The sequence below is a fragment of the Toxorhynchites rutilus genome, chromosome 2 (assembly GCF_029784135.1).
Source record: "Toxorhynchites rutilus septentrionalis strain SRP chromosome 2, ASM2978413v1, whole genome shotgun sequence".
NCBI lineage: Eukaryota > Metazoa > Arthropoda > Insecta > Diptera > Culicidae > Toxorhynchites > Toxorhynchites rutilus.
In genome coordinates, this window is record NC_073745.1 from 195,483,378 (window position 1) to 195,497,383 (window position 14,006).

At 40.8% G+C, this 14,006-nt stretch overlaps 1 protein-coding gene across 1 annotated transcript; it reads right to left on the minus strand.

Annotated features, from left to right (window-relative positions):
- Positions 1-8,740: 8,740 nt before the first annotated feature.
- On the minus strand, positions 8,741-11,002 carry LOC129767443 (CWF19-like protein 1 homolog). Its single transcript, XM_055768345.1, has 4 exons — positions 10,874-11,002; positions 10,652-10,818; positions 10,161-10,587; positions 8,741-10,100 (listed from the first exon to the last, which is right to left on the minus strand). The coding sequence occupies exons 1-4, from the start codon at positions 10,891-10,893 to the stop codon at positions 9,131-9,133; spliced, it is 1,584 nt and encodes a 527-aa protein (XP_055624320.1). The 5' UTR covers positions 10,894-11,002; the 3' UTR covers positions 8,741-9,130.
- Positions 11,003-14,006: the final 3,004 nt, after the last annotated feature.

Below are 14,006 nucleotides of genomic sequence, written 5' to 3' on the forward strand. Positions count from 1 at the left end.
ATTTGGCATTTAGGGTGCAATGAATGTTTTTATGGTGGTCAGACACTCCACCCTCCTCTCAAAGGGAAAACTGCCATACAAATGAAAGACTAATTTCTGTATAACTTGAAGACTAATCAAGTAAATGAAACCAAATTTGGCATGCGAAGGTTTTAGGGGACACGGAACGTTTCTATGGTGAATAGACACTTCTTCCCTCTCTCTGAGGGGAGGTGCGGGACTGCCATACAAATGAAGCATACATTTCTGCATAATTCAAGAACTAATTAAGCAAACGGAACCAAATTTGGCATGTGGAAGTTCTAGGGGGCAAGAAACATTTCTAAGGTGGTTCAACACTCCTCCCATCTTTCTAAGAAGGGGGGGGGGGTGAGCCATAGAAATGAAACACAAATTTCTGCATAACTCGAGAATTAATCAAGAAAATGGAGCCAAATTTAGCGTGTGAAGGTTTTGGGGGCACGAAACGTTTCTATGATGAATACACTCCTCCCCCCTCTCTAAGGGGGACTGCCATACTAAGGAAATACTAACTTCTGCATAACTCGAGAACTAATCAAGCACAATTTGGAATGTGAGGGTTTTTTGGTATAAGAAATGTCACCCCTCCCTCCTCTGGAATGGAGAGCGGGTCCCATGAAAAAGTTGCACATATTTCAACCAAAAATATTCCAATCAAACATGACAACTGAAAATTTTCGGAAAAGTCTGAAGGGAAAAGGGAAGATTCGGAAAATTAAATTTCCTTATGTTCTACAATTACATAGTGACAAGCGTTGTTAGTCCATTTGATGTTTACGCTAACGAAATATCTTTATCTTCTTCTATCCATACCAATAAAAATGGATTGCCGAATATGTTTTTTTTTTTATTAAATCGTTTATTTTTACAGGCTCAGTTACATAAGTTTAAAGGAGCCAAACTCCTATCTGTATAGTTACAAGTATATATAAACATTTTTTATTAATTCTAACGTTAATGAAGTAGAGAACCGATTACTCGCGGCTTGCTCGAGTTTAGAAGGGTGACATTTTGTTTCAGGAACAGGATGGGATATAAGGATATGTTGACAATGTTCACACTCACATTCATCATACTCAATTCTTAAGCCTATCTTATATCTAACATGTATTTACATTTCACCTTATTCTATTGTTAGTAAGAAGGGATTTGATTTCTCGCGAAGGAAAAGGAAAAGGAGAATAGAAGGATATAAGGACAATCACACACGAAGATCGATAGCTTTTAGGAAGACATATATTTGGGACATGTAATCAAGGTCTAACCGAGCCAACACATCTCTCACCGGCACATTTTGCTGCCTTCCTCTAGCCCGAAGAGAGTTTTCTAAATTCGATCTGGCAACAAGATACTCCTCGCACGACCAAACAACGTGTTCGATGTCGTGGTAACCTTGGCCACAAGCACAGATATTGCCATCGGCAAGATTAAAACGAAAGAGTAGCGCGTCTAACGAACAGTGATTGGACATGAGTCGAGAGAAGGTGCGAATAAAGTCCCGACTTAAGTCCAGACTTTTGAACCATGGTTTGAGGCTAACCTTAGGGATAATCGAGTGAAGCCACCGACCCAATTCATCTTCGTTCCACTTACGTTGCCAGTTAGCAATGGTATTTTTACGGACTAAAGAATAAAATTGATTGAAAGCGATTTGACGCTGATAAATATCGCCTTCAATTGCACCTACCTTTGCCAATGAGTCAGCCCTCTCGTTACCCGGAATTGAGCAATGTGAAGGGACCCAGACAAAGGTAATGACATAACAGCGTCTGGTTAAAGCACTCAAATTTTCTCGTATTCTCTCAAGGAAGTACGGCGAGTGCTTTTCCGGCCTCACTGAACGGATAGCTTCGACAGAGCTAAGACTATCCGTTACAATGTAATAGTGTTCAACAGGTCGTGAGGCGACGCTGTCCAGCGCCCAGTGTATCGCTGCCAATTCAGCAATATACACTGAGCAAGGATTCTGAAGACTGTGGGAGGTGCTAAAAATTTCGTTGAACACTCCAAATCCTGTGGAATCATTCATAGAGGACCCATCAGTAAAGTACATATTATCACAATTGACACGCCCATACTTTGCATTGAAGATCGTAGGAACGATCCCCGATCGATGATAATCTGGAATTCCATGGATTTTCTCCTTCATGAACAGATCAAAATGTACAGAGGAATTGATGTAGTCAGGAAAACAAACACGGTTGGGAGTATACGAAGAAGGATCAACCTGCATGGAGATGAATTCATGATATGATCTCATGAATCCTGAATGAAAATTTAGCTCGATAAGCTGCTCAAAATTTCCGATCACCAATGGATTCATAACCTTACACCGGATGAGGAACCGAAGAGATAATAAATTGAAGCGATCTTTTAGTGGGATTGCGCCTGCCAAAACCTCGAGACTCATGGTATGCGTTGAGGGCATACATCCCAACGCAATACGGAGACAAAGATACTGAATTCGCTCGAGTTTAATGAGATGTGTTTTGGCAGCTGATTGAAAACAGAAACTGCCATACTCCATCACTGAGAGAATAGTTGTTCGATACAACATTATAAGATCTTCGGGATGGGCTCCCCACCATGTACCGGTAATTGTACGGAGAAAGTTTATTCTTTGTTGGCATTTTTTACTCAGATACCTAATATGGGCCCCCCAAGTACATTTGGAGTCGAACCAGACCCCAAGATACTTGAATGACATAGCATGAGTGATCGGTTTACCCAAAAGTTGAAGCTTTGGTTTTGCTGGTCTATGCTTCCTAGAAAAAACCACCATCTCTGTTTTCTCCGTGGAGAATTCGATCCCTAGCCCAATGGCCCAGGTTGAAAAATTGTTAAAAGTATCTTGTAAGGGTCCTTGCAGGTCGGATTCGTTTGATCCTACGACAGACACCACTCCGTCATCTGCAAGTTGTCTTAGGCTGCAATTTTGTGTAAGACAATTGTCGATGTCGCTTACATAGAAGTTGTACAAAAGGGGGCTTAAACATGAGCCCTGGGGTAGGCCCATGTAGGAGACCCGATTTACTGTCGAATCCCCTTGAGAAAAATTCAACTGTTTCTCACAAAGCAAGTTATATAACATATTATTCAATAGAGGCGGCAGACCCCGAGAGTGTAATTTGTCTGACAAAACCTCTATTGAAACAGAATCAAAGGCCCCCTTTATGTCCAAGAATACTGAAGCCATTTGTTTTTTTTCGGCGTAAGCCATTTGAATTTCTGAAGAAAGCAACGCAAGACAATCATTCGTCCCCTTGCCCCTGCGGAACCCATATTGTGTATCTGAGATTAAGCCATTCGTTTCAACCCATCGATCAAGGCGAAACAAGATCATTTTCTCCAACAATTTCCGTATACAAGACAGCATTGCTATTGGGCGGTACGAATTGAAGTCGGACGCGGGTTTTCCGGGTTTTTGAATAGCTATAATTCGCACTTGTCTCCAATCATCTGGAACAATATTATGCTCCAGAAACCGATTGAATAAATTCAACAAGCGATGTTTCGCCACATCAGGGAGGTTTTTTAACAAGTTGAACTTAATTCTATCCGTTCCTGGAGCCGAATTGTTACAAGAAAGGAGAGCAAGAGAGAATTCTACCATCGAAAACTCGGAATCAAGATCGCACCTATCTTGTGGTATATCTCGAACAATTTTTTGCACAGGAGCGGAATCAGGACAAACCTTCCGTGCAAAATTAAAAATCCATCGATGTGGATATTCTTCGCTTTCATTCGATGAAGAGCGATTTCTCATGTTTCGAGCCACTTTCCATAATTTTTTCAATGACGTTTCTCGTGACAAACCTCCCACGAAATTTCGCCAATAAGCACGTTTTTTCCCTTTGATCAAGTTTTTGAATTGATTTTCAAGGTCCAAATACGTTTGAAAATTCTCAATGGTTCCACGTTTCCGAAAAGCTTTAAATGCGTTCGATTTATCCTGATAAAGCTTGGAACATTGGCTATCCCACCATGGATTGGGAGGCATTTGACGAAAAGTGGAGCCTGGGATGGGTTTCGTTTGAGCGCGAACCGCGCTGTCATAGATCAAACGAGAAATGAAGTTATACTCCTCCAATGGAGGCAAACCATCTCTGGAATTGATGGCTAGAGCAATTGCGTCCGCATATTTTTTCCAGTCAATGTGTCTTGTGAGGTCATATGCCATGTTTATAGATTCAGAAGAATTCGACCCAATGGTGATGGAAATTTTGATTGGCAAGTTGTCACTGCCGTTGGGGTCCTGGATTACATTCCACTTGCAATCTAACGATAGTGAATTCGAGCAAAGCGAGAGATCAAGAGCACTTGGGTTAGCAGGAGGTTTAGGTACACGTGTTGTTTCCCCAGTGTTCAAAACGGTCATATTGAAGCTGTTACAAAGGTCATATATCAACAATGAACGATTGTCGTCGTACTGTTCCCCCCAGGCAGTTCCGTGAGAGTTGAAGTCTCCCAATATCATTCGTGGCTCAGGAAGGAGTGAGCACATGTCAACAAGTTGATTGCGGCTAACCGCAGCTCTCGGAGGCCAATACAAGCTGACAATACAAAGGTCTTTGCCTCTGATGTTTGCATGACAAGCAACAGCTTCGATCCCGCCAATAGGTGGGAGGTCGATTCGAAAAAATGAGTGGCACTTATTGATTCCCAATAGTACCCCTCCGTATCTGTCATCGCGGTCCAAGCGTATAATATTAAAATCGTGGAAAGAGATATCATCTCGCGAAGAAAGCCAAGTTTCGGACAGAGCAAAAACATCACAATTGAAGTTATGAATTAAAAATTTGAATGTATCCAATTTAGGGATAAGACTACGACAATTCCACTGTAAAACAGTGATATCTCCGACCTCTCTATTTAAATTAGACATCAAGAGAGATAATCATTGCAAGGAGGGGCCATGTTTGCATCAATTGTTGCAAAATTGTCTTTAATACTGGAAGCATTGAAATGACAATGGTTCTGATGGAGTCGGAAACATTAAAACACTTGAAGATTTGGTCCAAAAGGTCAGACAACTTTATGAATCCCGATTGGGAAGTTGAACTGGACGGGAAAACAGGGACAGTTGGGGTTTTTGATGTCCCCTCGAGTGCTGGGCCATTCGAAGGTGAATTATTCCCACGGAAACCAGGAGGAACCTGATTTTGTTTGTCCGCTGCACTCGATTTTTTAGGCATGCTAACAGGGGGTATCACCGGAGGGGCTTGTCCTTGAACTTTGGGAGTGGTCACATTTTTGCGCCGGGGATTCCCTTGGAAAATGAACGGTGTGCCCCCGTTAGCTGTGTCCGCTTCTATTTCGTCAACGGGCAACGTGGCGAAGACATTTTGTGTGTTGATTGGTTGTTGTTGTTGGGCCAGTGGAGAAGCGCCCTTTAAAATATCCGCAAAAGTGCGTTTCGAGCGTTCCTTCAAAGAGCGCTTCTGTTTCTCCCAGCGACTCTTGTAAGTTTCACAAACTGAGAGCTCGTGTGGGGATCCCCCGCAATATGGACATTTATGCTCAGTCGCACTGCAGGATTTCCCCTCATGTTGCTCTCCGCAAGTGGCACAGCGCTCCTTGTTGGCACAATAATCTGAAGTGTGACCAACTGACTTGCATTTTTGGCAAGTCATGGGCTTTGGCACGAAGAGTCGCACAAGCAATCTCAATTTGCCCACCATGACGTAGTCAGGTAGAGCGGAACCAGCAAAAGTTACTCGAAACGAGTCTGACGGCGTGAATTTAGTTTTTCCCTCTTCTTGGGATACTTTTCCTAGTTGGCGGCTGTCCAAAATTTTAACACCCACCAACGGGAGCCTTTTAAATTTACCAACTCCTTCTTTTATCATTTCGCACGTCAGACCAGTTTCAGTTACCACCCCCGAGATTTCTACGTCATGGGAGGGCACGTAGACGCGATACTCTAGGGAGAATCTCTCGTCGATCACAATTGCATTCGCGTGTTTCCGATCACTCACGACAACACGCAGTTTGTTCGGTCTAACCTTAGAGATTTCGACCACGGAGGAATATAATCTTGCCAGATCTTTCGAAACCTGAATGACATTAATTGACTTTCCTTTTGGTTTAGGCCGGAAAAAAACAACCCATGGACCAGCTCCAAGTGCATCGTCTGGATAGACCTTGACACGAGGAGAGGAAACAACTGAGGGGGAGGACGAGGTCGATTGTTGAACGGGAGCGGGATCAGTAGGGCTGGGAGGCAAGTTCGGTAGTAGAGCGGAAGCGGGAGCGGGAGATTGAGGGGGCGAAGAGGAAAAATTTGCCAATTTTCTTGAGGGAGGCTTGTTAAGGTAGATTACCTCTTTCTCTGAAGAGACATCTTCTGAGGGGGGAACGCGTTTAAGCGACTTCCCAGCCCCCGTTGTAGCTAGTGAGGAGGAAACAGTAGTTTCAATCTCCATGTCAACATGACCTTCTGCCATTACGGCAGATATAAAATAATATAATTTTTATTTTTTTTTTTTTGTATTTCTAAACCTAATATATATTATACCTAAATCGCACACCAATGCGAATGAAATGAAACGGTGTCCCAATCGAACCGCGTGGCAATCGCTCGGCACAGATGCAACGGTATATCGCACCACAACACGATGATGGAATCGATGACGATGCTAAAGCACACACAGCGATGATACGGCACACGCACCGCGTCCGCCGTGGAGGACTTCTTCCTCACGCTGGTAGTGATTGCTGCTCTCCTCACTCGCGCAATAAAGAGAACCCCGTTAGGGCGAAATAACTTCATCAGCCACGAACTGATAACGGTATAATCTCCACTCTATAATAGACGCGAACAAATTTGCGACCGATATCTTCGGACTGCGCGAGCTGAATGCCGAATATGTTGATAAGAGCAAAACTCGAGGAAGGAATTGTCCGATTCAGGGCTGTCTTTATTCTATCATATTTCCTGTATTCAACATTTATTCCATGTAACGGTGAAACATGTTATTTGCAAGTGATTCAAAAATCTTAAACGAGAATTGTGTCAGAAAATAATCTGATATTATAAGGAAGAGTTTTGGTAGAAGTACTACGAATTTTAGGTAAACTCAACGGGGTCGATTAGAAGATCAATCAATGAACAGTTCTGCGATTTGACCCATGAACTTTTTTTTTTCCAATTCATTTATTTGTAAGGCTCAATCGCATGAGCTTTGCGGAGCCACTAATTCATGATTTGTTTTTACAGAATTTCAACTTAAATCTATGTTTAGTAGGTTTCGACCGATTACTCGCGGTTTACTCGAGGTTAGAGGGGCAACAATTTTTGTGGGATGGATCAGGTTAGGGATATGGATATGAGGTATCGTTGTCTCAACCGAGAGTTGCCGCACGCACTGTAGCATTGTGCATAAAGACCAGGGATAGCATCTGGTGTTCGACTATCTGTCGAGGGGGGGCGACGGTGAGATGAGGGGACAAGACAAACAAACTAATAACGAAAAAGAAAAAAAAACACACAAAAGCATTAAATTCTTATGCTAGTCCGTTTCACAAACATATAGATCAACTGCATATAGCAGATGTCGCGAGTTCCCAACACGTCTCTAACAGGAACATAGGGTTGTCTTCTTTGGGCCCTAAGGGCATTCAAAAGGTACTCTCTGGCTGCGTAATTATCCGTACATTGCCAAACTGCGTGATCGATGTCATCGTAACCGTTTCCACACCGACAGACGTTGCTTTGAACAAGATTTATTCTGTGGAGATGCACATCTAGTGAGTAGTGGTTGGACATAAGTCTACTCATTACACGAATGAAGTCACGACTTACGTCCAAACCTTTGAACCACGCTCTCGAAGAAACCTTGACCCATGAACTTGCGCGTAGTAAAAAACGTGAATGTTTGAAGGTATTGATAACAAAAAAACAAATTTTGGGCGGGACGAAGTTTGCCGGGTCTGCTGGTAACATCATAAAAAGTATGTGATTTTCGCGTTTTTTTTTTCAACGATGATGACTATGATTAATCTGATATCACAGTTTTATTAAACATATATTACTTAACAAACAAAAAATAAATTGCAGCCAAAACCTTGTAAACTGGTGGGAGTTCTACAAGTTTTTCTAGTGGACCGATTTCAACCAATGATGTTTTTACGTAGTCTTGGATATATTTTCTGTCATCATAAGGAGGATTTTTTCTCAAAATATTGATTGTTGACGAAATGACGACATTTTTTGTAAAAAAAAAACCGTTTTTGCCTCGAAAATCGAGACAAAACCATTCACCAAAATTTTATTTTTAAAAATACAAAAAAAATCCTACGTGCGATGACAGGAAAGTTAGTGGAGAATCCGGGAAAAACTATTTCATCTGAATTGGATGGACCGTTCCAAAGGTAGAACTCCCACCAGTTTGCAAACTTTGTTTTGAGGAAAACGCGTCTTAAATCTTAGATCCGCACTCCTTCGCAAAGTCTTAAGTTCACTAATTGGCTTGTAACTTTGGAGCGGAGCATGGGACAAACTTGGGACAAAAACTACAGTACAGAAGACTTCCCAGAAGACATTTTAGGCCATAAATTAATTTTTTTTTGTTTTAAATTTCCATAGTGTACTACCCCCTTAACGCTCAAAATCTTGTTGTTCCGAGGCAACGTTCTCGTTTTCGAAACTTCGAACACCTCCATAAAGAAACGAAAGACCTAGTCCTACGCCAAAAAACAGGACTAATCAAACAAAACGTTTTTGTTTTGAAATGTATTTGCAAGTATATTTACAGGCCTATATACAGAAGAAATATTTTCCTCCTTGGACGATGCCTTTCACGTCTACTTGGTGTGAGAATTACTGCTTTAGGTGAATTGAATATTTTTGGTGTCAACGCGGATCATCGACAACTCTGCTTCACGAGTTCAATATGATTGTTTGCAAAATTTTGATTAAAGTAATGAAACTATATAACAATCAGAAATTACGCTGAAAAAAAACCTAAAAATCGAACATTGTTTGTTGAATCCGTACAGAATAAGGAACAATAGCACTCGCACCCCTATTAATAAATGTTGTTAAATTACAACTCTGCAAAAGTGAATGATAATCAAACCGTCTTCAAAGAGTTATCGACTCCCTTCTTCAAAGAGTAAAATCATAAGGTTTGAAACTTTCGCGAAAGCTCTTCACAATGACCTCCTCTCCGGCCTTGTCCAGGTTGCACTGCCGCCAATCGATCTTCTCCTCGCAATTGAGCAAATTATCCGCACAAATTATCTCACGACCAAAGTGCAACGGGAAGTTCTTCATCTGTTTGGTGTACATAATCGTATCGTCGGGAAGATCCACTACAAAGTAAGGACACTTCTGGGGTAGATCCGCAGGGGATGAAGGTTTCGCCGCACTTTCCAGCGTAATGTTATGCTCCTCTGATTTGTCCTCCAAAACGTGCTTGATTTTCCACGCCACGTTGTTGTCAACTCCGATGGCGTTGATCTGAAGATGCCCAGTTTTGTAATTTCTCTCGTATAGGAAAATTGTCTCTTCTCTGTCCTTGAAGAAATTTGTAAGCGATTCCTTGAATCTATTCAATTCATCCCACTGAGCCGCGGACAACAGCGACGCGTTTTGGATATGGGTGATCGAAAGAATTAGAATGTGAGTTTCATTTATCGGACCTTTCGCAAGGGCCAGATAGAAATGTTCCCCGACCGATATGATCAAATGCTTTTCAATCGTTCCCGAACTAAGACAAAACCAACATTTCTCCTGATCAAAGGAAGGTCTTGCACGTTTCTGTTCGTGATTGCCGCTTACACGATTTCCCTGACCTTTCCGTTTCCGCGCGCTGTCGTCATAGGTGTTCATGTCGTAGAAATATTGTGAATTCCGGTCCCCTTTCAAATCCTTCCCACTTTCGCTGATATTCATATCAACATACGGCGAAACGGTCTCGTCTATGGTTTTCTGAATGAGCTCAATAACTCGCATTTTCTCAACGGGCATTACATTCAACGCATAAATATGCTTTTTCTTCTCCGTGTTGCCAAAATCTGCAAGCGCGATAAAACGAGTTGCCAGTTCCATCTGAGTATTCTTGTCGGGTTTGTTCCTGAAATAAATCCATTCGTTAATTCTAAGTCACATGCTAAAATGTTTCATATTTATCTACCGATACGGTGGAGGTTCAAAATATTCCCCATTTAGGGCGCACAGGTGATATCTTGGCTTTATCGCGTCTGCCAACCAGGCGATTCGTTTCGAACCGTTTTTCACACCTTCCTTAATCCCAGCTGGCCATTGTGAGGTCACGAGCAAATCTACTCCGCGATAATCTCCCATGTTACTTTTGCTGGCTACTGAGAAGTCCCGCACGACCGTAACGTCATCATTGGTAAACTTCCATTCTGGCACAGTTCCACCCGTGCTGTCCGCTTCCACTCCACTGACGTACGCAATCTTGAGGCCGCTGGACGTGCAGTAAATCCCTCGTTTACCGAGATAGGTTAGATTCGGACAGAGATCTCCGTCCTGCAAATCGCGGTAAAATTTTGCCGAGAGCTCATCATTGGGGCCCAAGATGTATATCGGAATAGGAACTAAAACATTCAACAGTTCGTTTATGATTACAAAATAAGCATTATATCCTATTGTTTTACATACTACTCTTAAGTTTGCTCTTGTAGTCGTTGAGATCATCTGTTTCGGTGGACGAACCGAAGAAGTTGCCCACACACAAAACCAAATCGAACGGACCGGTCTTTTTGTTTACAGTTTCGATGCGCGCGAAGAACGACTTCAGCCTGCCGTTGACATCACCGACAATCAATCTGAAAGCGAGAATGTTTAGTTTGGTTAAATTCCGAAATTCTTGCAGCTACTTACATTCTCTGTTTGTTATCCATCTCAGCTTTCCATGGAAATATTTAAGTTTTAAGAAATTAAAAACCAGTAACCTATTGTTGGTATGAAGCAGAACTCAAATGATCACGACGCGCTTCAACGAGCAGTTGTCAAAAATCACTCCCTTTGGGGACGGAACTAAATGCACGATTGAAAGACAGATGTCACTAATTGAGGAGTAACCAAAAACAGTAGAGCCCCGATTTTTTAGCGCAATTGACCTAATATCAGGGACAGACATACAGCTGTACTAGCGTTGTACGTGTACAGCGTTGTACAGGTACCATCGTAGCATGACAGACATACTTTGGTTGTACATTGCACCGCATGTCAAACTGACAATAAGAAATTCGACCAATTTTCACCACATTTTTCAATGAAAAAGTTCTTTATTTAGCGTCTGAACTATCAAACACAACAAACAAGTTTTCAATCTGAGTTATTAACCCAAGAGAAAGTCAATAAAAAGAATATTTACCAAGTGTTTTGATTCAGTTTGTTCATGCTACCTACCACTAACCGTTTGTGGCGCTGCGCACAGTACAACTGTAGTCATGTACCACGGTGAAATAGGTCGGTACAGATACAGCGATTGTACCGAGATGCTTGCATGGTTCTAGCGCTGTACATGGTGACAGACATACATTTTTCGAAGTACAGTGCAAGTACAGTTGTATGTCTGTCATAAGTATAAGACAAGACGTGACAACTGGCTTCCTACTCTTCTTTCTGCATTTTCGTCAACCAAGTGCTAGATAATACCAGGGACAGACATACAGCTGTACCTGCGTTGTACGTGTACAGCGTTGTACAGGTACCATCGTACCATGACAGACATACTTTGGTTGTACATTGTACCGTATGTCAAACTGACAATCAGATATTTTTCCAATTTCCACCACATATTTCAATGAAAAAGGTTTTTATTTAGTGTCTAAACTATCAAAAATAACAAAAAAGTTTCCAATCTGAGTTATTAACTTAAAAGAAAGTCAATGAAAAGAACGTTTATCAAGTGATTTGATTCTGCTTGTTCATGCTACCCACCACTAACCGTCTATGGCGCTGCGCACAGTACAACTGTAGCCATGTACAGCGGTAAAACAGGTCGGTACAGGTACAGCGATTGTACCGAGTTGCTTGCATGGTTCTAGCGCTGTACATGGTGACAGACATACAATTTTCGAAGTACAACGCAAGTACAGCTGTGTGTCTGTCATAAGTATAACAGGGAGCCGAGCCACGCGAGATGTGAAGGTAGCCAAATGTTATAAAATTTCGGAAGATTATTTTCCCATAAGAGAAACATGTGTTCTTCGTATCATGTATTATTAGAGCTGTACAATTTTTCATATTAATTATAAAATCGGGTGTCATATTTTAAACAGTTAGTATTTTCCTGTTATTTTGGTAACCAAAACAAATTTAAATCCAGAGAAAGCAAAAAGAAATAGAAAACGTAGATTTGATAACAGGAGTATGATATGTTGAAATACATTAATTGAATGAAAATTAACTTCTCCGTATCGAATTAATGTTCAATATGAATGGAAAACTTTGTTTTCTTCATATGGTAAAATAATCTCTTACAAAAATGGTATCTGAAGATAATTTTATATTATAATAAATTTTAATGAGAATATCGGAAAGTGTATAGAAAATGGGTTAAGTTATGGTAAGGAAGACGTGCTTCAAGTAAATAAACAACGCCAAGTAAAAATATCATTCAGATTTTGACAAATTTAAAACTGCCTTCGGGCCGGCTAATCTGATGTGGTGAGAGTAGTAAGCCTTGTTAAAAACTAATTTTGTTTCCAGGTGTCAACATTGTATAGCTGTCATCGCGGATACACTTCATTTCGTTTTCACCGTGAAGTGTATACGGAAATAAGGCCTTATAATTCAACTCTGACATCGTTCAAAAACTAACAGCACTGTACAATGTTTCCCTCTCTTCGGGAATTGAACACAGGACGTAGCAGAAACGAAAATATACAAAGAATCCATCATAGAAATTTTTGCTAAATTGAAATATGAATGCAACTATTAGTCAATTTTGAATATATTTGGCAACACTGTGAAAATGTTGGAAATCCCATTTTAGTATATTTATCTTTGTCAACTGTTTTTCTCATCAACCAATCAGGAGTCGAGTTGCAAGTGGTCCGAGTTTGACAGAAAAAGTGGTCCGGAATCGGCCCCCTATTGGCGATCTAACGCAAAACGTAAATGATCGTTGAGACATCTGGATTTTGTTTTTGAACTAAGAAAATGATGCTAATATAACCTAAAACTCAAAAACAAATCACGTATATTTTACTTCCGGGCTCTCCAAGGTAGTTCTCACATGCAGGAATCGTGCATTTTTCTATTTGTGTTTGATTGTGTTCTCGAATTTCCTTCTTTAATTCAACCATTGTCAACATTTTTATAGTTTTCACTACTGAAAGAGGTAAATAAATAACATGTTATATACAAAATTGGGCAGCATTAAATTTCTTACAAACTCATCGCAATCAAATAATCTTTTATGATTATAACATTGTAATTTATGGAAAGAACTACAAACCTTCCATAAGCTCACATGGCAAAATTTAAAACAATCATCACTGTCACCGCAGCGCCGCCTAGGTGTAGATTTGTACGTTAGATCGCCAATTGTCATGTCTAGTCTCAGCAATTGAGGAATTATCGTTAGATTTACAACCAGATGGCGCAGTAAACTGATGATGTTTTGTTTTGACGTGGGACTACGTCTAACCGGAGTATTCACGCTTATTCCGGATCTCGAACGGGTTTGAAATTTTGTAACCCGTTCGACTTCGGTTAAGCACATTTATCAATCCGTTCGACTTCTAATTATTTCGAAATTTGTTTTTTTATCAATACAAGTATGCCAAATTTGCAGACATGCTCATAATTTTATTGATATTTTATTATTGTTGGAAAATCTATTCTGTTTTAGACTTATATTTTCAGTTGCAGACTGCAGGGATATGATATTTCTTTTCTTTATGGGTTGGGTCAATTCTCTGCGTTTTTTTTTTTTGCGATTCTCGTGGTTACAAAGGTAGCTGGCAGATATTTATACATTCTAGATTTTCGTCGCAGACTT